The sequence below is a fragment of the Trichechus manatus genome, unplaced genomic scaffold (assembly GCF_000243295.1).
Source record: "Trichechus manatus latirostris isolate Lorelei unplaced genomic scaffold, TriManLat1.0 scaffold00417, whole genome shotgun sequence".
NCBI classification, from domain to species: domain Eukaryota; kingdom Metazoa; phylum Chordata; class Mammalia; order Sirenia; family Trichechidae; genus Trichechus; species Trichechus manatus.
Window position 1 is genome coordinate 166,843 of NW_004444353.1, and position 22,843 is coordinate 189,685.

Below are 22,843 nucleotides of genomic sequence, written 5' to 3' on the forward strand. Positions count from 1 at the left end.
CTATTGTTCTTTTTTAGATGACTGATTTGTGTGTGTATGTTTCTCTCTCCCCTTTTTTCTCTAGAGGTATTCAGGACCTTCTCTCTATCCTTATTGTTTTGAGGTGGTGATGTGTGTAAGTGTGGATCTTTCTTTGTGCTGAACCCTGCTGTCACAGATTTGCTTATCTCTCTTTAGGTCTTGGAAGTTTTCTTCTGCTGTTCTATTGTATATGCTACTGAGCACGAGCCTCTCAGATTATACCAGCAGATCCGCTGTGTCCTGTGCTATAGTCCTTTTCTGCATTTCCAGACTGTTCTTTTGTTGCTCAAGTTTATTTTCAACAGAAGGTTGATAAATCATGTATCCACTGATAATCTCCCTCCTAGTCGCTTTACTATCATTTTTAGTTTCCTATTGTTACTGTAACAAATTGCCACAAATTTAGTGTTTTAAAACAACACAGATTTATTACCATACTGTTCTGTGTGTTAAAAGTCCAACACAGGTTTCACTGGACCAAAATCCAGAGGTGCATTCTATGAAGGCTTCAGGGAAGAATCTGTTTTTATGCCTTCTCCTGCTTCCAGGGGCCACCTGCATTCCTTGACTTGTGACCCCTTTCTCCATCTTTAAGCCAGCAATGGCAAATCAAGTGCTCCTCACATCACATTACTCTGACCCTGCATCTTTCATCATATCTTTCTCTGACTGAATTCTTCTGCCTCCTTCCTTTAAAGACCTGTGTGATTGTATCAGCTCACCTGGCTGATCTAAGGTAGCCTCTCCATCTTAAGGTCAGCTGATTAGCAACCTTAATTCCATCCGCAGCCTTAATTCTCTTTTGCTGCGTAACATAATACATTCTCAGGCTCAAGGAGTTAGAACACAGACATGTTTGGGAAGAGTTGGGGGGCAGGCATTATTCTGCCTGCCACAGAAGGGGAACTCACTTGCGCTTAATCTGTCACCTTTGCTTCAGAGAAGAGGCAACAGAAACCCAGAAAAAGCACCCAGCCTCCATCTCTTAAATCCAGGGCTCTCTGGATTTAGTGAACTGAAAGCTCTTTGTAAAGCACCCAACACGGCATCCACAGTCACAGTCTGTGGGGCAGGGAGCTGTAGAGCAACCCTGGGGCAGGATGCAGAAGTCCAGAGAAGGTAAGTCTTCCAGCATCAGGATAGGCAGGAACCCCACTCAAGGCAGGCAGAATTTGACTTGGGAGAAAAAATCAAAAACATCATACCATGGATAAGAAAGACAGCAGGGCAGATCATTTCCAGCTGGGAGAAAAGCAGGAACCCAGGTGGGGTGGGATAAATGAACATGGAGTATACAGGGAAGTGTGGAAGCTTCTCTCTTTGCTTGGCTGAGCATAGGTGCTATTTTGAGTTTGAAGGGAGAATGATTTTTGTAGGACCTCTGTGATACCGAATGTGCGAAATTTGGGTTGGGTGCTGGGGAGCCAGGTTAGGCTCTTGAGTAGGTTAGTGATTCAGCAGGCCTAGGGTACTCAATCCCACAGTTTGGTAGTGATAATAAGAAGAGGAGAAACAAGAGACAGGCCAGTTGAGAAGGTATGACCTGCAGATGGCCTGTAACAGAGAGTTCTGTAAGATCAAATTACTGCCCCATCTTCTTCAAGAAACCCTGCTAGACTAGCCTAAACTACAGTGATTTCTCTCTCCTCGTGAATTTTTATTATACCTTGAAGCTTAGAGATGTTAAGTAATTTTCCCCAGATAAAATGGTGGAGCCCAAGACCAAGCATCTGTAAAATAAGAATAATGGTTTCTACCTAGGGTTGTGAAATAAATTGAGTTAATCCATATACACGTAGTGTAAGTGCTCAAGGAATGATAGCTATTGATATTAGTGTATGATACTGCTCACAATTACCTAACAGAAATTATAAAAGCATTTTGTGGTTTAGGACCTATTTCATGTGTCAAGCTGGTTTATTCATTCAACAAATATTTATTCAGCACTAACTACATGACAGGCACTGTTCTAGGTGCTAAGGATATAGCAGTGCTTAAGCCAACGTGGCTCTTCCCATTCAGACTCTAGCTGGTAAGACAGACTTGCAACGTGAACAAATAAATACTGATAGGTGAGCAAAGAGCCTGCCATTGACCACTCAAGTTCCATACCTGTATGTATAGCTTTGGCAAAAATCTCAGGTTTCTTGCTAGAGTAGTGACTTCATCAGTATGGGTTTGATAATCATTAGATGTGCTTTATTTTTTGTTTTGGTTTGGTTTTCTTGTAAAGGATGTTGTTTCATCTCTGTTTCTAACAAGCACTGACATCTCTGTTTCTAACAAGCACTGAAGGCTGAGGAGAGTGTCGTGGTATCTTGATGAATCATGTAAATAATAACTGTATTAGTGTTGGATAAGTGGGCAGGAGTTCAAAGGGTGTGGGGAAAGTACTGCTGTTTCCCTTATATTTTAAACTTCAGTGTGCAACACAAGAAAACAAATCGTGCTTATAGTTGCACATATAGGGCTTCTTGTATATTACCTTTTCTGCACCTTCAATTATATAAATGAGCATATTAACATACCAGAGAATGGGACTGGAGACATTTCTGGCCTTATTTAGGACACTGAAACACCACACTTTATGTGACCTTACCCAAGTTTAAGAGACACAATTCTGAGTTGGAGAGCATGTTGAGCTGGAGTGGAATGAACTGGTGGAGCAAACCCTTAGGAGAGTCAGAGATGACCAAATGAATGAAAACTGAAAACACCTGACTTCCACTCGCTTAGATATCCCCAGATGTCCTTTCTGTGGTATGAGTCATGTTGCCCAGTCAAAACTTCAGTTGAGAAGGCCAGTGCTTATTAAATAAGGTTAATACAGGATTCAAAGGAAGTTGTTTATTTAGTCACTGTCCTTTTTACTGGTCTGTCTGTTCTTGTGTTACCTTTTTCTCTTATTTGTTTTTCTTTTCCTCTTCCCAAGCCTTCACTACCTCTCCCTGGTTTTACTTGTTCTGAGGAGGTTGTAAGAAGGAACCATGGATCCTGCAGCTTTGGTGGAAGCCATTGTGGAAGAAGTGGCTTGTCCCATCTGCATGACCTTCCTGAAGGAGCCTGTGAACATCGACTGTGGTCACAGTTTCTGCCACAGCTGTCTCTCTGGACTCTGGGAGGTCCCAGGAGAATCCCAGAACTGGAGTTACACCTGTCCACTGTGCCGGGCTCCTGTCCAGCCTAGGAACCTGCGGCCTAATTGGCAGCTGGCCAATGTTGTGGAAAAAGTCCGTTTGCTAGGGCTTCACCCAGGAATGGGACTGAAGGGTGATATATGTGAGCTCCACAGGGAATGGCTTAAGTTGTTCTGCAAAGAAGATGGCCTAATGATGTGTGAGGCCTGCAGCCAGTCCCCAGAGCATGAGACCCACAGTGTTGTGCCCATGGAGGATGTCGCCTGGGAGTATAAGGTGAGAGATGGAGGCTGGGCTGCATGACCCAGTCTTTCCCCTGCCCCCACTTGGCAGTCTCCAGATCAAAGATTTGACCAGGGACCACAGAGACTAAAATCCTTTAACTTCTCACACCCACATATCCCTGAGATCTGACATACTGAGCTATGCTTTTACTTGCATCCATGACCTCCTTTGACTCCCTCCTCCACACCCCATCCCTGAATCCATCGTGGTCATTGCCTGACAAAGATGATTTCAGTACTGGGAATTTGAAAGACACCAGTTTGGTTTCAGCTGGGGTTCTGGATGCCTTGGATGATTTTGACTATGAGCCTGTTTTGCAGGTTGCCAAAGCTGCATCTTTTGGAACCTACAAACTGCCTAGCAGTGCTATAAAATAGTCATTTGACATTGGGTGAGTCACTTTAATATGCTCATTTTATAAACTGAGGCTCAGAAACTTGAAATTATAGTAATTTAGAACTGGAAAGGACTTTAGGTGAGTCACATAGGATTGAGTGAGTTTAATGTTCTAAGGTTCCTCCTGACATTAGGGTAAGCTGGTTAGAAGAAAGGAGCCCTGGTGGTGCAGTGGGTAAGCCATTCAGCTTCTAACTGAAAGGTTGGTGGTTTGAAACCCACCAGCCGCTCTACGGGAGAAAGATGTGGCAGTCTGCTTCTGTAAAGATTACAGTGTTGGAAACCCTATGGAACGGTTCTAATCTGTCCTATAGGTCACTGTGAGTCAGAATCTACTCAGCAATGGATTTGGGTGTTTGGTTTTTGGTTAGAAGATCTAAGGCTAGAACTCAGGTCTTCTCACTCTCAGCTAGCATTCCTTCATCTCTCTCAAGCCCTTTTTGTTGTTTTTTTTTTTTTTTTTTTTGGCAAGTGATTTGTTCACTTCTAAATACCTTCTGCTCCTTGTAAGCCATGAATCACCTAATGAACATCTTTCCCTGAGGTACCAAGGCCATTTTTATAGCTACCCTCATCATCTTCCAGACCTCTTCTTGCTCTTTGGTCAGACATCTACACTGGCATGTCTTTATCAGAACCATCACCCAAATGATTCTGTGATCCAGTAATCTAGTACTAGTGTTAGTCCCTTCCTGGAATTGAGATTAGAAGGCAGAAGTATAAGGCAAATCACCTGAATTATTCTTTCCTATAAGAGAATTTCTAAGAGATTAAAAGTACTTACTTAACACACTTCTAAATACGTGGATCAAAGAAATCTCAAGAGAAATTTAAAAATATTTTGAACTAAATGAAAAGGAAAATACAACTTAACAAAAGCTGTGGGATGCAGCAAAAGCAGTGCTTAGAGGGAAATTTATAGTACTGAATACATATATTAGAAAAGAAGAAATGTCTAAAATCAGTAATGTAAGATTCCATTTTGGTAAACTAGAAAAAGAAGAGTAAATTGAAGCCAAAGGAAGCAGACGGAAGAAAAGCATGAAAATTATAGTAGAAATCAAAGAAATCAAAAACAGGAAGTTAGTAGAGAAAACCAGTGAAACTAAAAGCTGGTTCTTTGAAAAGATCAATAAAATTGATAAACCTTTAGACAGGATAACCAAGAAAACAAAAAATAGAGAAGACACAAATGACTAATATCAGCAATGAAAGAGAGGCCTACACAACTGATCCCAATGACATTAAAAAGATAATAAAAGAATACTGTGAACAACTGTATGTCCACAATTTGATAACTTGGATGAAATGGACCAATACCTTGAAAGACACAGTCTACCAGAACTCACATAATGAGAAACAGGTAAAGTGAATAGGCCTATATGTATTTGAGAAATTGAATCAACACTTAATAACCTTTCAAGACAGGAAGCACCAGACTCAGATGATTTCGCTGTGAATTCTACCAAACATTTAAGGAAGAAAATAATACAAGTTCTCTATAATGTCTTCCAAAAAATATAAGCAGAGGGAACACTTACTAACTCATGCTATGATACCAGCATTACCTTAATACCAAAACCAGATAAAGACATTAAAAGAAAGGAAAATTACAGACCAATATCTCTCATGAACATACATGCAAGAATCCTCAACAAAATATTAGCAAATCAACCCTAACAATGTGTAAAAAAAAATTATATACCATGACCAAGTAAGGATTTTTTTCAGGAATACAAGTATGGTTCAACATTTGCAAATCAGTTTAATGTAATCCATCACAACAGCAGACTAAAGAAGAAAAATCATTTGGATCGTATCAATAGATACAGAAAAAGCATCTGACAAAATCAAACAGCCATTCAAGCCCTGGCGGCACAGTGGTTAGGCTCTTGGCTGCTAACCGAAAGGTCATTGATTCGAACCCACCAGCCACTTCATAGAAGAAAGATGTGGCAGTCTACTTCCATAAAGATTACAACGTTGGGAATCCTATAGGGCAGTTCTCTGTCCTATAGGGTCACAGCAGTGTGTTTGGTTTTGGTTTTAAACACTCATTCATGATTAAAAAAAAAAACAAAACTTTCAGTATTAGGAATAGAGGGGAACTCCCTCAGCTTGATAAAGAATATCTACAAAAAAACCTACAGCTATCATCATATTTAATGGGGAGAAACTAGTTACATTCTCCCTAAGATTAGGAACAAGACAAGGATGTCCCCTTTGACCACTCCTATTCAATATCATACTGGAAGTTCTCGCTAATGCAATAAGACAAAAGGAAACAAAAGGTATTCAGATTGCGAAGGAAGAAATAAAACTCTTTGTTTGCAGTTGATATGATTGTCCATGTAGAAAATCTCAAAGAATCAACAACAGAAAAAAAAAACCTCTTGGAACTAATAGTATAAGATTACAGGATACAAGGTTAATAGACAAAAATCATTTTGTATATTCTATACAAAACTTTCCCATATACCAGCAATGAACAATTGGCTTTTGAAATTAAAAATACCATGCCATTTATATTAGCATTAAAAAAACAAAATTGACAAAAATGCTGATGAAAGAAATCAAAGAAGATGCAAATAAATGGAGAGATGCTCCATGTTCGTGGATAGAAGGACTCAATATTGTTAAAATGTCAGTTCTCCCCAACTTGATCTATAGATTCAGTGCAATCCCAATCAAAGTCCCAACAGGTTATTTTGTGGATATTGACAAGCTGATTCTAACTTTACTGAACACAAAGAGGGCACTATTACAACCTGACTTCAAGACTTACTGTAAGGCTACAGTGACCAAGACAGTATGGTATTGGTGAAGGAATAGGAAAATACATCAGTGGAACAGAATAGAGAGCTCAGAAATAGACCGACACAAATATAGTCAGCTGATCTTTGACAAAGAAGCAAAGGCAATTCAATGAAAAAAGGAAAGTCTTTTCAACAAATGGTGCCAGAGCAGCTAGATATCCATATACAAAAATATGAATCTAGACTGCTTACATCTTTTATAAAAATTACCTCAAAATGGATCATGGATCTGAAAATAAAGCACAAAACTATAAAACTCCTATAAGATAACATAGAAGAAAATCTAGGTGACCCTGAGTTCAGTGGTAACTTTTTAAATGCAATACCAAATGCAAGATCCATTTTAAAAAAATTGATAAATTGGACTTCATTAAAATTAAAGACTATTAAATGCTTAAGCTCATCAATAAACTTTATCAAAAAAGTAAAAAGACAACCTACAGATTGGGAAAAAATCTTCAGGAACAACATATCAGATAAGGCTCTAATCTCTAAAGTATATAGAAAACTTTAACAACTCAACAACAGAAAGACAGCCAAATTAAAAAGTGAGCAAAGGACATGAACAGACACTTCACCAAAAAGGACATTCAAGTGGCAACAAACACATGAAAAGATGTTCACAGTCATTAGCTGTTAGAGAGATGCAAATCAAAACTAAAATGAGATACCATCTCACCCCAGCTAAAATGGCACACTGATTTAAAAAGAATAGAAAACAAATTCTGGCAAGGATGTGGGGATATTGGAATCCTTATCCACTGCTGGTGGGATTATAAAATTATACAACCCCTATGGAAAATGGAAGGAGCCCTGGTGACGCAGTTGTTAAGCACTTGGCTGCTAATGTAAAAGTTGGCAGTTCGAACCCACCAGCCACTCTGCAGGAGAAAGATGTGACAGTCTGCTTTCATAAAGATTACAGCTTTGGAAACCCTACTGGGCAGTTCTGCTCTGTCCTCTTGGGTCACTATGAGCCAAAATCGACTTGACGGCAACGAGTTATGGAAAACAGTATGGCACTTCCTCAAAAAACTAGAAATGGAACTACCTTATGATCCAGTAATCCCACTCCTAGGTATATACCCTAGAGATCTAATAGAAGAAACACAGACATATGCACACTTATGTTCGTTGCAGCACTATTCACAGTAGCAAAAAGATAGAAGCAACCTAAGTGCCCATCAGGAGATGAATGAATAAACAAAATGTGGTACATACATACAATTGAATACTATGCAGCCGTAAAGAATAATGATGGAGTCCTCAAAACAAAGCATGGATGAATCTGGAACACATGCTGAGTAAAATAAGTCAATCATAAAAGGATGAATTCTGTATGATCCCACTTGTATAAAAAGACAAGAATAGGTGGTTGTCTTAGTTATCTAGTGCTGCTATAACAGAAATACCACCAAGTGGCTGGCTTTAACAAAGAGAAATTTATTTCTTCACAGTAAAGTAGGCTATAGGTCCAAATTTAGGGCGTCAGCTCCAGGGGAAGGCTTTTTCTCTGTCAGCTTTCTCTTGTCAATGTTCCCCCAGACTAGGAGCTTCTCCACGCAAGTACCCCAGGTCCAAAGGGCACACTCTGCTCCTGGCACTGCTTTCTTGGTGGTATGAGGTCCCCCTGTCTCTCTGCTCACTTCTCTCTCGTCTCTCAAGAGATTGCCTCAAGACACAATCCAGTCTTGTAGACTGAGTCCTGCCTCACTAACACAACTGCCACCCATCCTCCCTCATTAACATTATAGAGGCAGGATTTACAGCATACAAGAAAATCACACAATACCAGGAATCATGGCCCAGCCAAACTGATACACATATTTCTGGGGGGACATAATTCAATCCATGACAATGGTTGTTACCAGGGGTGGGGTTACCAGGGATGGGGCGGGGGAGAGGATGAATCACTTTCTAGATAGTAGACACTTGTTATTTTTGGTGATGGGAAAGGTAACACTGAATGTTGGTGAAATGTGCACAGCTGGACCAAGGTAAATGATGTCACTAAGAAGTACACAAGAAAAAGGACATTTTTGGTAAATGCTATAACATATAATTTTGAAACAAAAGCAGTAACAACCAAAAATTGTATGTGTGGTTTCATATGTATGTGTGCATGCATATATGTGTATAGGTATATCTGTGTATATATGTGTGCATACATATATATTCATGTATATATAATAAAGCACATATGCGGCACAGTTATGGATACTTCTTAGACATGAACCAAACCCCTCATGGGATTGGTTTTCTGTATTTGAAGTCTTAGAACCATAGTCTCATAGGAAAATTCAATCAATTGGCATAATACAGTTCATAAAGTTTATGTTCTGCATCCTAGTTTGGTGAGTACTGTCTGGGATCTAAAAAGCTTGCAAGTGGCCAACTAAGATACAACTATTGTGTTGATTTCTACTCATCTGGAGCGAAAGAGAAAGAAGGAAACCAAAAACTCAGAGAAGAAACTAGTCTACAGGACTAATAGTCTACATGAACCACAGCCTCATCTACCCTGAGACCAGAAGAACTAGATAAAGCCCGGCTACCACTACCAGCTGTTCTGATCAGGGGCATGATAGATGGATACTGACAGAATGGGAGAAAAATGTGGAACAGAACTAAATTCTTAAAAAACTACAGACTTACTGGACCAGTTGACACTAGAGGACTCCCTGAGACTATCACCCCAAGATACTCTTTAAACCTTGAACTGAAACTATCCCCTGAGGTCACCTTTTAGCTAAATTAAAGACTAATTCTCTGCAAAAGACACTGTTAAGAGAAAAGATAAGCCACATACTGGGAGAGAACATTTGCAAAACATATCTGATAAAGGTCTCATATCCAAAATATACAAAGAAATCTTAAAACTCAGCAATAAGTAAACAACCCAGTGAAAACTGAGCAAAAGATCTGAACAGACACCTCACCAAGGAGGACATACAGATAGTAAATAAACATACAAAAAGATACTCAACATCATATGTCTTTATAGAAGTGCAAATTAAAACAACGAGATACCACCACACACCTATTAGAATGTCTAAAATCCAAAACACTGACAAAATTAAATGCTGGCGAGGATGTGGAACAACAGGAACTCTCATTCATTGCCGATGGGAATGCAAAATGGTATGGGTACTTTGTAAGGCATTTGGCAGTTACTTACAAAGTTAAATGTAGTCTTACCGTAAGATCCAGCAATTGCACTCCTAGGTAAGATCCAGCAATTGCACTCCTAGGTATTTACCTAAGTTGAAAACTTAGGTCCACACAAGAACCTGCATATGAATGTTTATAGCAGCTTTATTCATAATTGCCAAAAATTGGAAGTAACAAAGATGTCCTTCAGTAGGTAAATGGATAAACTGTGGTACATCCATATAAGGGAATAAACTAAAAAACCAAACTCATTGCTGTCAGGTCGATTTCAATTCATAGCGACCCTATAAGGCAGAGTAGAATTGCCCCATAGGGTTTCCAAGGAGTGGCTGGTGGATTCAAACTGCTGACCTTTGGGTTAGCAGCCGAGCTCTTAACCACTCCGCCACCAGGGCTCCACGTAAAGGACTGTCACTTAGCAATAAAAAGAATGAGCTATCAAGCCATGAAAAGACGAGGAGGAACCTAAACGCATATTGCTAAATGAAGAAGCCAGTCTGAAGAAGCTAGACATACTGTGTGATTCCAACTATAGTGAAACCTGTGAGAGCCAGAATTCAACGGGACCGCCTTGTTTTTTCTGGGCCTTGCAAGTTTTCCACCTTTGACAGGGTGCAATCTTGCCACTTTTTTATTGCTTACTGTTAGTGGAAAATATTTGAGTTTTCCTTCTCTGACAGGTTTCCGCCTTACACAGATTCCGGCTTTCATAAGTTTTACTGTATATGACATTCTGGAAAAGGCAAAACTAGAGACACAGTAAAAAGGTCAATGGTTGCCAGGTGAAGGGAATGGAAGGATGAAAAGGTGGAGCACAGGACATTTTTAGGGTGGTGAAACTATGATATATATTATAATGGTGGATACATGACATGCATTTGTCAGAACCTACAGAACTGTACAACACAAAAAGTGAAGCTTAATGTGAACTATGGACTTTAGTTAGTAGTAATGTATCAATATTGGTCATCAGTTGTAACAAATTACCACACTAATGCAATAATGTTAATAAAGAGGAAACAGTGGGATAGGGGAAGGGAAGAGGGGTATAGGTAACTCCATACTTTCTGTGCAGTTTTTCTGCAAACCTAAAAATACTTTAAAAAAAGTAAAATCCATTAATAAAGAGTATATACTTATTTTGTTTTGAGAGTATTGAGATAAGGAGATCCACAGTAAAACCTTTGAAAGCCAGAACCTGTATAAAGCAGAAACTTGTCAAAGAAGAAAAACTAAAATATTTTTCCACTAATAGAGAGTGATAGAAAAGTGGTAAGACTGCCCCCTGTCAAACATGGAAGACTTGCAAGACCCAGAAAAACAAGGCAGTCCTGTCAAGTTCTGGCTCTCACAGGTTTCACTGTAGCATATCGGTTAAGAGCTGGGTTGAAATCCCAGCCCAACCATTTACTAACTGAATGACTTTGGGTAGGTCATTCTCTAAACCTCAGTTTTCTTATCTATAAAATGAGGGTGATATCAGTCTTATAGGAATCTGAGTTTTAAATGCTTGCTAGGTACTAAAAACTATGCCTGGCACTTGGTAAGTAATACAATGGGTAATATTATCAGAGTACTTTATGCTTTCCAGTAGTAAACTCTTGCATTAGTATTCTGGGAAACTGCTTCTTGACCTTTAATTTGCACATGAACCACTTGGGAACTTGCTAAAATTTAGATTCTGATTCAATGGTGTGGGGTGAGGCCTGAGATTCTTCAGTTCTAATAAGCTCCCAGGAGATGTTGATGCTGCCTGACCCACTTGGACCACGCTTTGAATAACAAGGTTCTAGGAGACCTTGGGATAACAAGGCAGATAAGGATTTTAAGCATGGATAGAAAAGTCCAAGGTATTTTTCTGGCAAGGTTGGAAATGGCCCTTTTCTTCTACTTTTCAAAAACTTAGAGACTATGGGAAGTTATTCCCAACTCCTAGAGCTCCCTTGCATGTCATCTGAGCAGGGCTCCTCCCTCTGTGGTATTCCTTTTCTCCCAGCATTCATTCTGCCCCATTGCCTGAGAAACACTGGTTTTCCTCTCACCTACCAATGCTCAGAAGGTAACCTTATGAGGTTTTTATCTCTTGCAGTGGAAACTCCATGAGACTCTGGAACATCTAAGGAAAGAGCAAGAAGAGGCTTGGAAGCTGGAAGTTGGCGAGAGGAAACGAACTGCCAACTGGAAGGCAGGTTGCCCTCTGGGGAAAGGAGTTTGTGTCATCCCTTTGTTGTCCTGGAGCTAACTCATGGCGGCTTCCTCATCTCTGTGAGACAGAACGTGGGGTTTCAAATTTGAGAGCCCAGGGTTCTAATACCCCCTTTCCCACATGTGTGGCTTTAGTCCACATAACCTCTTAATTCCAGTTTCTTGGTGATAGTTGAGGGATAGCCTCTGGTTTTATGTCCTCATATGTGAGGAAGGAAAAATACATGCTCCACATATGTTAGCTCATAGTGTGTCTTGTATAATGCTTAGTAAAGCATAGTTTCTGTTCCACTTCTTCAAGCTAGTCCATATGTGGTAAGAGTTCAGTTATTAAAACAGTATTGGAAAATCACCTCTGAGGTAAGTTTGAGGCCCATAACTACCAAACCATCAGAACTGTTTCTTAATAGAAAGGAATGCTGAACTGATCTAAAATAGCACTGAATTGATATAAAACCATCAAGAAGCAAAACCACCTAATGGTAAAAAGTTACAACTGCCTTATTAAATGTAATACATCTGTTGATTAGTCTGAAAATGGAAAATAATCTACAGCATACAGTACCAAAATAATATCTTGGCTGGATCCTACTGAGGTTAAAAAAAAAAGTAGTAATAGGGACTCAGAAGCTTGCATTGTTGCTGTGGGAACAGAAGGCTAGGGAAACAGTGTCCTTTATGTTTGTCTCTACAGTGCCTGGCACATTGTTGTCACCAAAACATTCCAGAGTATATGTGTATGCACATGACTCTGACACTAACAATATCAGTGCTGATTTCCCGATGTTGGCTCTGCAGATACAAGTGGAAACTCGAAAACAGAGTATCATTTGGGAGTTTGAGAAATGTCGGCGATTACTGAAGAAAAAACAGACACCAAGTCAGCAGCTAGAGGTGGAGGCGGCCGCAGCTCTGGCCAGCCTAGAGCAGGAGGAGGGAGAAACTATGCAGAAACTGGAGTTGAATCGTAATAAGCTAGTCCAGCAGAGCGGGGTGCTATGGAGGATGATTGCAGAGCTAGAAGAGAGGTCTCAGAGGCCTGTCCGGTGGATGCTTCAGGTAAGTAGCAGGTTTTCCTGGGAACCCTGACTGAGAGCTGAAAATAGCTTTGGACTTCAGGAGAGGTGATTAGCTAGCCCTCAGTAGGGCCTTTCAGTGCTCTGCTCCATCAGATGTGGGTCTCCTACATCACCAGCAAATACCTGCTGCTCCCCTATGTCTAGTTGGGTGGATGACCTGGCCCATTCTGTCCTAGTAAGTGGTGTGGTGCTCAGGCAACCCTTCTGCTATACCTGAGAGTCTTGAAATGAAACCTGAAAGCTGCCAGTCCGGCAAAATAGCCTGCTCAACTGCCCTCCCACAGGCTTCTCTTCTGCACACCTTTTCTGTAGCCTTGGTATTTGCTTCCCTTTCTCTTAAAGTAAGCCCCTCCCAGAGCTTGGTGTCTGGTCCCTCTGAGGAACAGCACATACTCATGTGATGCATTTTTTTCTCCTTCTAGGGTATTCAGGAAGTCTTAAACAGGTATGTTCCCATCGTTGGAGCCCCTACGCAGCCCTATAAGGTATAGTAGAGCTTGGCCAGGGCCAGAAATAGGGAGGGTGCGTAGACCCAGTCCTTCTAGAAAAGCAGGCGCTGGTGCACAATCTTCTTTCTCTTATATATTAAAAAAAAAAAAGAGAAACCTGTTGCCATCAAGTCAACCCTGTCTCATAGCAACCCTCTCTTATATAGTGGGAGCTAAAGAAACTTTGCTCATCTTTCCTTTTTCTCCTTTATACTTGGCCAAATTCCCTTCAGATATTATCAATAAGTATTTCAGGTAAAGTTATAAAATACGTGGTTTCAATTAGATTGTCTAAGTGGAGAGAAGGACTGTAAATGTCTCCATTAATGCTCTAAGCTTTAAGTCTCAGCCTTTCTGCTTTGTGTCATGCCTCCTCCCAATGTCCAATGCACCTGTAACCCTTCCCACAGTGTGTGCATGCAAATGTCTTCATGTCTGTGCTACAGATGGTCTGAGGCTCAGACCATTTTGCCTGGTGTTGCTGGGGAGGAGTACCTCACTGACCATGTCGCTGGCCAAGTCCCTCTTCCCTATACAAAAGGAAGGCCCAAGTGGCAGAACCAGGACTTCAGGCCCCAAACCCTACCCTTCCTCTATCAGGAGCAAGACCTGGAGCCTACAGCGGCCAGAACCAGTCTCCCTGGAGCTGAAGACAGAGTGCCGTGTACTGGGACTAAGAGAGATCCTGAAGACATATGCAGGTAATGGATTCTGGGAGAGATTGTGATGGGCAGTGGAAGGGGGCCCTCCTGGAGAAAATGGTTTAGTGTCCTCAGGATGCCCCATATAGCCCCACCCTACTCATCATTGATAAATCTGCAGCTGTATTTATCTGAGAGACATAGCCCATGCCCCCTGGCTGTGTATCAGTCTTACCAACCAGGATCTTTTCCCCTAGCTGATGTGTGCCTGGATCCAGACACTGCTTACTCCCGCCTCATTGTGTCCAAGGACAGAAAAAGCGTGTGCTATGGAGACACCAAGCAGAAACTGCCTGACAATCCTGAGAGATTTTACCGCTACAATATTGTCCTGGGCAGCCAGTGCATCTCCTCAGGCCAGCACTACTGGGAAGTGGAAGTGGGAAACCGGTCGGAATGGGGCCTAGGAGTGTGCAAGGAAAACGTAGACCGCAAGGAGGTAGTCTATTTATCCCCCCACTATGGATTCTGGGTGATAAGGCTGAGGAAGGGAAATGAGTACCGAGCAGGCACTGATGAATACCCCCTCCTGTCCTTGTCAGTACCTCCACGCCGGGTAGGGATCTTCCTGGATTACGAGGGCCATGATATCTCCTTCTACAATGTGACTGACAATGGCTCCCACATTTTCACTTTCCCCCACTACCCTTTCCCTGGGCGCCTCCTGCCCTACTTTAGTCCTTGCTACAGCATTGGAGCCAACAACACTGCTCCTCTGACCATCTGCAACCTGGATGGGGAAGACTAAGACAGTCACCATCCTAACCAGAGACCTTGGAACTTTGCCTGACCCACAGCAGTCTTGGAGAACTCTGCCACTGACAAGTGTCCCTTAAACTGAGCTGAGCCTAAAATCTAGGGATTCCTCTGCCTGATCCAGTGTTCTCTTGCTTTTAGGATGAAGTCTGTCACTAAACTACTCATGTAAACAAGTTGTGGCTGATGGTGTGGATCAGAGCAGTTCTAAGATACTTTGTTGGTGTAAGGGTCAGGGATTTGTCCATTCTGTAATTCATGCCCCTCTCTCCTGGTCCCTATCCAGTGCCATAGTTAGTCATTGAGGATGATGAAGTTGATACAACCTCCAGGAAACCCGTTGGATAGGATTTTTTTAACCAACAAGCTAAAGGAATATTGTCTATATTCAGAGCTGGTTGCTGTGCTCATACCAGTCAGAGGATGCTTCACCTGAGCTTTGCTACTACTGACCAAACAATATTTGACTCTAGCTCTCTGACTTCCTGACTAGATAAGCGCAGTGCAGCGAAGAATATAGGACTTCTCCAGGCCCCAGTCTGAGCACCAGCTGGACAAATCATTTTGTGTGAGACTCTAAGGAGACCTGTTTCCTAGTCCTGCCTCTTTCTCTAAATGGCAGGATCAGAAAACCTGTGAGCCTTAGGTTTTGATTTTCACTTTATGGATGAGGAAACTGGAATGACCTTAAGGCAGGAAATTGTTTTTCACAAAGCTGTTAAAGATGATTATAAAGCATTCTCCACATTCAGATAAAATAAGATAGGCAAATTCTCTTCTTAGGTCACATATCTGCATGTCATTCATTACATTTGAGTCTCAAACATCTCATGTTTGAAAGCTCTTAAGTTTCCTCATTGGAAAAATGAATATAATAACTGCATACTCCCCTACCTCACAGGGTTGATGTGTGGATCACAGATTTATCCTATACTTCTGCTCCTTTCTCAGGGATAGAGGAAGACAAACCATGGATCTTGAATGTGGTAACCTTCTCATCTCCCCATTGTATAGTCAGCATCTTCACAGCAGTGCCTTTGTTCCCTAGGGCCTGTCCTGACAGTCCAGAGCCCTTTAGACAAAAAGGTACCCATACCAGTGGCAGACCCCGGGCTACAGTGGTATATTGTGCATCTGATTATATGTGTTTGTCTTTGGACTAGAATGGGGACTGTAACCCCAGGGAAGAGAACAAAAATAATAAAATGGGAAGAGGAAAAGAAATGAATAGGAAGGAAGACTCACACACAAGCGAATTTGGCTGAAGCGTGGACCTTTTGAGTTCAGCAAGGGAATCTCCATGGTTCTGGCAACTACATATTTTCTCTGCCTCTCTCTTCTCCGAATCGCTGATAGAAGGAGGAATAGGGGAAGGGAAGTAAGGGGAAAAAGACTAGGACTAGGTTAAAAAGTCAGTTTTTGGAGCCATATTTTATAATGAAAGGGAATTAAGACTACATATCTGTGATATTGACCATAGAGTGATTGCTGTGTGTGGCAGGGAAGGTTGTACAAAAACAGTTCACTACAGATCTTAAGAGTATGATGCGGGAATGGCCGTGGCTAGAAACAAACTTCGAGGCAAGCATTTGATAATTATTGGCTTTGCTTATTGCGTGAGGGTTCAATGTGTGACCATTACATATTGTCACCATGATGCTATGTAATACAACCTCTGATGTAGTTTAAGCTTGAAGATAGTGATTGGTGGGTTAGAACTGGATAACCAAGTAGATATTAGGTTAAACCTGAAAACCCATTGCCACTGAGTCGATTCTGACTCATGGCAACCCTATAGGACAGAGTAGAACTGCCCCACAGGGTTTCCAAGGAGCAGCTGGTGGATTCAAACTCCTGACCTTTTGGTTTGCAGCTGAGCTCTTAACCACTGCGCCCCCAGGCCTCCAAGATACTAGGTTAGGCATAGACAAAAGTAAAATAGCTTTAAATTATCTGCAATAAGGAATAGCAGAAATAGTTTTTCTACTTTAGTTATGTGGCTGTTCACATGTGAAGGAGGTAAAACAGCCAGAAAGGAGCCAGTAAATTCATTCTACCTAGACACATGCTTCCAAGTTGCTTCTCAAGCATCACCAGTAAAAGAAGTTTCTATCTATCAGCTGCTTGGAGGGGAATGAGTTGGTAAGTCACAGACTTAATCTTGGAAAGGGTTGAGCTACATTAGAGGGACCACGTATCTTTGTGTATGTGGATTCTCTGGAGGATTCTTTATAGGGTTGAGAAATAGATGCTTAAGAAGCAATTCTGGTTGTGTCTATGGACAAATAGTAGAAGAGTCTAGGGGCTAAATCAATATTTCTTTACTATGGTTTAATTAGAACAAATCTTGGATGGTTAATAGAAAAAGAGGATTATTTGGTGATAAATTCATTCAACCCTAGAATAATTAAAGATTGTAGTGGCCTCATTTGTAATGTACTTTTTTTTGGTTGGTTGGTTGGTTGGTTTTGATTTTTGTTTTGTTTGTTGATGTAATCCGATTCTGTTGCTATGATTACTTGCTAGAAGAATTACAAGGTTAAACAATGCTACACTGTTTATTTCACGTTAATTTTTTAAGACTTCTAGGCAAGAAGATTAAAGTTCTTAAGTATATGAGAACCTTTTGCTCTATGGTGTCACTCACAGTTCTCTTCTAAGAATCTCATGAAGACAAGGACCTTGTTTGTCTGACTCACCATTGCAGCCCCAGTCTAGCACAGTATATATGTGTATGTGTATATCCAGTTGTTAAACTGTATATATATACATACATACATATATATATATATATATATATAATTGCTAACTATTTGTTAAATGGGAGAACTTGCATTCGTATGCCTAGAATCAAAACAAAAATAAGCTTTTCTTGCCTCATAGAAGCATGAAAAACAGGAGGTAATTAATTATAAGCCTATTCAAAAACTCATTCAATGGGTAATTTCTTTTATTGTGATCTTCAAAAGTGGTCCAGAAGGGGAAGAGGCAGGCAGCCATGTCAAGGGTAGAGCACCTACACTGCTGGCACCTCTGACTTGTGAGGATGATGATTTACTACAAGCCAGGGACAAGCTTTGCCCATTCTTGTTTTGTTGCTGTTGTGTGCCATCGAGTTGATTCTGACTCACAGTGACCATATAGGACAGAATAGAACTGCCCCATAGGGTTTCTAAGGCTGTAATCTTTACAGAAGCAGACTGCCAAATCTTTCTTCCATCCTTGTTTTAGTAGCAGAGAACCAAAGGGTGCATTGCCTGAACCTTGTAGGGGAGAGGATGCTAAAAAAGGTAAAATGCTTGGGTTCTGCAAGAGAAGGAAACGGGCAAATCCTAGGGCCAACAAATCTCCATAGGAAATCAAACCTCCATTTTTTTTCAAGCAGGATTGGTTATAATCTCTTAAAAATCCAAAAATTGGAGACTATAGTTAAATAATCACCCACTGCTTTGTGTGATAAGACAGGGGCTATATTTGAATACATCGTGAGAAGCACAGCATTTTTTGTTTTTGGGTAGCCATTGTGGGAAACCAGGACACTTCAGGAAGCATGTAGTTCAATAAATATTTGAGTACCAACAGTGGGCACCAGCTAGATGCAGGAAATACCAGTGTGAGTGAAACAAAGCTGGCAGAGCAGGCCCCCTGCTGGAAATGCTGGGAAGAACTGTCTGTTTGGGGTGGAGACTGGACAATACCTTTGTTTCTGTACATCACATTCTTTAATGCGTCTAATGTTCTTTGATTTAATGGACATAGTCAATTCTCAGGATTATGGAAAAAGAAAGATTCCCTCAAAGTGGGAGTCTTATCAAATCTACTTAACCACCTCATGATCTCATTTTGTTTTTATGTTAGGACATTGCAAGGGAGTAGAGTTTCTTTTTACCACGATGTGGGATCTCAGTGCATCATTATCTGGTTTTTAGAGGCTGATTCCTACTCTGCTGGTATTCAAGAACAGAGATAATATGTTCTTGGTAGGTAAACAAGTCCAATATTAGCAAAAGATATAGATGCCAAGTTGTTAAACAGAAGATTTATTTGGAAATGCTATCACATGAGTACTGATCTACACAAGACTGCAGTTTTACTAGACCTGGAAGTACCCCTTTAAAATTATGAAATTAGAAATTTATCACCAATTGGGTTTTTTTTTTAAATACATATGTCAGATGTCACATCAAGTGCTTTCCATTCATTATTTCATATAATCTTCAATACCTTATATAAATTAGCCTTGTTCCCCTCATCAGTAGAAAGGAAATATTAAGACTCAAATCAACGCTGCTTTTCCTTGCACTTTGAATTTTAATACTATTAGAAAATTATTTTTTATTAAGATTTTAAAATGTACCAGTGTTTAATATATTTATCTCACATATGCAATTTTTTCTTTGAACATATACCTGTCACTCAATTTAAGACTTTCTGAAAGGGGGAAATAAAAACAGAAAACAAATATCTGGTGACTAGGAGAAAAGTAATACCATTTCACCTTCATTGTTTATATTGTTTCCTATTAACCTTTTCATCCCAGAGAACTCTTAGATGTGTCCACAAGAAGAAAAACCTGTGTGATACTGATTCCTCTCTTTTATGTCTTAAGGTTGAGTTACATAGAGCAGGAATAGGAACCAAAGAGAAAAACCCAAAACTAAACTCATACTGATTTAGCTTCTGTTGCTTAAAAATAAAAGGCTGATGACTAATAAACTAACTCCAAGTAGCGTGATGATACTGGGGTAAGTTAAAAGGATATAGGAGTATCTTACAAAACTTAATAACAGGATGTACCTAGCTGTCCGGAATGAATTGGAATCCAAGGCAGAACTCAAAGTCTCTTCATCCCATCTTGCTAAGCAGCTTCTCTTGCTGTGGACCAGATTTCTTTTTCAAAGTCTATGCACTGTTAAGTGGCCATCATCAGTGATCCCAAGTGTAAAGTTCAGATAAACTGGAGTCCATGAAGGACTCCGGTTTGGGGGTGAGCACGTGAGCCAAACTGAGTGGATTCAGTGGGCCAGAGAGCAAGGTCATATATTAATAGCTTCTCTACAATCCCTTGAAGAAAAGGGCAATTCTGAGAAAGCAGCCAGATGTGGGACAACCAAACAATTGTTTTCTTCCGCAGAGGGACTGGTAGGATATTAGGTTGGAAATATAAGTCAGAAGCTAAGGAAAGAAAAACCTCAAATCTATATTCTCTTCTCAGACCTATCTCTTATTCAGATACTAGTTGGTTAAAACGATTAAAAAATGATGTTAGAAATTCAGAATCATTTTTGCTAGAAACCGAAAAGTTATGCAAGGCTACCCTTAAGAGATTCCTCTTAGAATTCGTATATCTACAGGTGTACCAAACCCGCTCCACAGATCTCTAAGGCATCTTTAAAGCTGAACAGATTTTAGGTTAATCAGCCCAGGTTTGAGTGGTCAAAGAGGCAGCGCATCAGCAAACCCCATAATCACTCCCGTATTTGTTTGGTCCTCAGGCCATAGATGATGGGGTTTAAGGTGGGTGGGATGACCAGGTACAGGTCAGCTAGTAGCACTTGGGTGTGCAGGGGCACTATGTCTTTCCCTAGCCAGGCCATATAGATGGATGCCATCCCAGGTAGGTAGTACAGAGCCATAACCCCCATGTGAGAACCACATGTGCTTAATGCTTCCAGTTGAGCTTTCTTCAAGGAGAGACTAAATACAGCCCGGAGAATCAGGTTATAGGAGGCAGCAATGAAGGCCACATCAGCGCTCACAATAATGGAAGAACCAATCAGACTATAGAGACTGCTGGGCATAGGATTGGCACATGCTAACTTGGCCACAGCTATGTGCTCACAGTAGGAATGGAGGATCACATTGGAGTCACAGAAAGGTAGATGACTCACCATCCAACTCAGTGGAGTCATGAATATGATGGCTCTGACAATGATGACCATGCTCATTCCCAGCATCACTTGAGGTGTGAGAATTCTCTTGTAGTGTAGGGGCTTGCAGATAGCTATATAGTGGTCAAAAGCCATGGCCAGCAGCAGCCCTGTCTCCACAGCTGTGGCTGTGTGGACAAAATACATCTGAGTGAAACAAGCATTAAAGCTGATGGAGCTGTCTCCTGTGCAGAAGATGCCCACCATCTTGGGTACTGCAGAGAAGGCCATAACAATGTCCACAGCAGCCAGAACACACAGGAACCAGTACATAGGTTCTTGTAGAGTGGAATCCATCCAGATTACAGTCACGATGAAGATGTTTCCCAGCAGGGCCATGGTGTACATGGCACTCAGTGAGATAGCCAGCCAAAAGTGTGAGAACTGCAACCCTGGGATACCCATAAGGAAGAAGCTGGCAGGGGGTTCCATTGTGTGGTTGTAGTGTAGCCCCAGCATCATAGATGAGACTGGTATCCTGTTAATGCATAAAATGATGTTTTAAAAAATAAAAAACAAGGATGCAACCCAGTAAGACTTGTTCTCAGCTATGGTATTGGGGGAGTCCAGTAAGTGGACCATAGGATCAGAAAACTGATATCTAACAAAGTTATTCTGCTCCATCTTTCATCTTCATCTTTGCCTTACAAATTTCTGTTAACCTTTCAAGGATCACCTCATGGGAAGCCTCTGCTCTGTCTTATCCCCCATCTCATGCCCAGTCTAAGTTAGGTACTAGTCATCAGAGCTTCCATGGCACCTCCCGTGCTGACCCCTGAGGGACGTAAATTCTCGATTCAAATATAGTGTGATGAGTGCTGCCTCTCCCCCACTGTACCTGTAAGTTTGTTGTATGCACTCGTGTGTCTCTTATACCAAGTGTGTGACTCACAGTTGTGGTGTACAAATCCATAAAAGAAGATGTGTATATTCATTATTTTAAACAGCTTCCACAGAATGAATGGACAGAGAAGAGAGTTTGTCTTTCATCTTTCTATTCTTAGCTCCTAATACTTAATAATTGCTGAATGAAACAATAAACTTCTTGAGGTCAAACATGTCACATTTTGTATTCTCAAAATAATGCCTAGACAGATATAAAAGAAGCATCCTTCTGGTTGAAGAACTAGATTAATGGAGTGAGGAAAATAAGGTTTTTAGAGGACGACATCACTTTCCATAGGAGATAAGCTCTCTCTGGAGATACTTATAATCTCTACCTTCTCAACATTTCAGCCTGGAATTCCTATGAGCTAGGTTTGATTAGTAGATTAAATAACTACAAATAAAATTTGGGGGCTGCCTTATAGATAAACCATCCAGTAGGGTTTTATGATTTTTCAATATATCTAACTCCCTCTTCATGATAAACTACCAAGACATTCTAGACAGCAAGGAAGCTTTATCCTTTAGAAAGTAAACCACTCTTTAAGGAATGTAGTATGTATGCTGAAAAGTTGTATTCATAATATTTTCTTATTTGTAAAAAAATGACAAAAGATCCTTTCTATACAAGGCAATTGGTATAATTAAAACGAGATTAAATATTTGTCTAAAATCACATAACAAGTAGGTAGTAAATTTGAGATTCAAATTCAGGTCTTTCCAGCTCCTGTTAACACTTGCTACACCCAGTTGTGGCCATCCATTCCAAGATTAATAGTAACAACTATGGATGAGTAACAACTATGGATACTGAAGGAAAAAAAGTTAGGGACCTCACTAAGTCAGTATTGATGAAATAGAGCTACTACTCTGCACAGCCAGGAGCTAAACTCCAACACTTGTGGATTTCTATTTACTGGGACATTTGCCCACCATCTGCATCACTCAGGTGTTACCATATTATATAATATGT

General features: G+C 40.6%; 2 protein-coding genes across 3 annotated transcripts; one reads left to right on the forward strand and one right to left on the reverse strand.

Annotated features, from left to right (window-relative positions):
* Positions 1–407: 407 nt before the first annotated feature.
* Positions 408–16,279, forward strand: TRIM68 (tripartite motif containing 68). Of its 2 annotated transcripts, XM_023725805.1 has the most exons (7): positions 408–1,140; positions 2,954–3,434; positions 11,916–12,011; positions 12,830–13,090; positions 13,533–13,555; positions 14,199–14,299; positions 14,497–16,279. In XM_023725805.1, exons 2-7 carry the CDS (start codon positions 3,009–3,011, stop codon positions 15,045–15,047), a joined length of 1,458 nt encoding a protein of 485 aa, XP_023581573.1. In that variant the 5' UTR covers positions 408–1,140; positions 2,954–3,008; the 3' UTR covers positions 15,048–16,279. The 2 variants fall into 2 exon arrangements, with proteins under 2 accessions (XP_023581573.1, XP_004391105.1); XM_004391048.2 differs by having other exon boundaries at positions 408–3,434.
* Positions 16,280–16,739: 460 nt separating this feature from the next.
* Positions 16,740–21,908, reverse strand: LOC101350281 (olfactory receptor 52I2-like). Its single transcript, XM_023725806.1, has one exon. The coding sequence runs from the start codon at positions 21,445–21,447 to the stop codon at positions 20,524–20,526; it is 924 nt and encodes a 307-aa protein (XP_023581574.1). The 5' UTR covers positions 21,448–21,908; the 3' UTR covers positions 16,740–20,523.
* Between the last annotated feature and the right edge of the window lie 935 nt (positions 21,909–22,843).

What these genes read in the sequence shown, in the direction of transcription:
- TRIM68 (XM_004391048.2), top strand. Translation starts at nt 3,009, where the DNA reads ATGGATCCTGCAGCTTTGGTGGAAGCCATTGTGGAAGAAGTGGCTTGT. An exon ending in CTGTCCGGTGGATGCTTCAG is followed by an intron (nt 13,091 to 13,532) that starts GTAAGTAGCAGG and finishes TTCTCCTTCTAG; the next exon opens with GGTATTCAGGAAGTCTTAAA. An exon ending in GATCCTGAAGACATATGCAG is followed by an intron (nt 14,300 to 14,496) that starts GTAATGGATTCT and finishes CTTTTCCCCTAG; the next exon opens with CTGATGTGTGCCTGGATCCA.
- LOC101350281 (XM_023725806.1), bottom strand. Translation starts at nt 21,447, where the DNA reads ATGATGCTGGGGCTACACTACAACCACACAATGGAACCCCCTGCCAGC.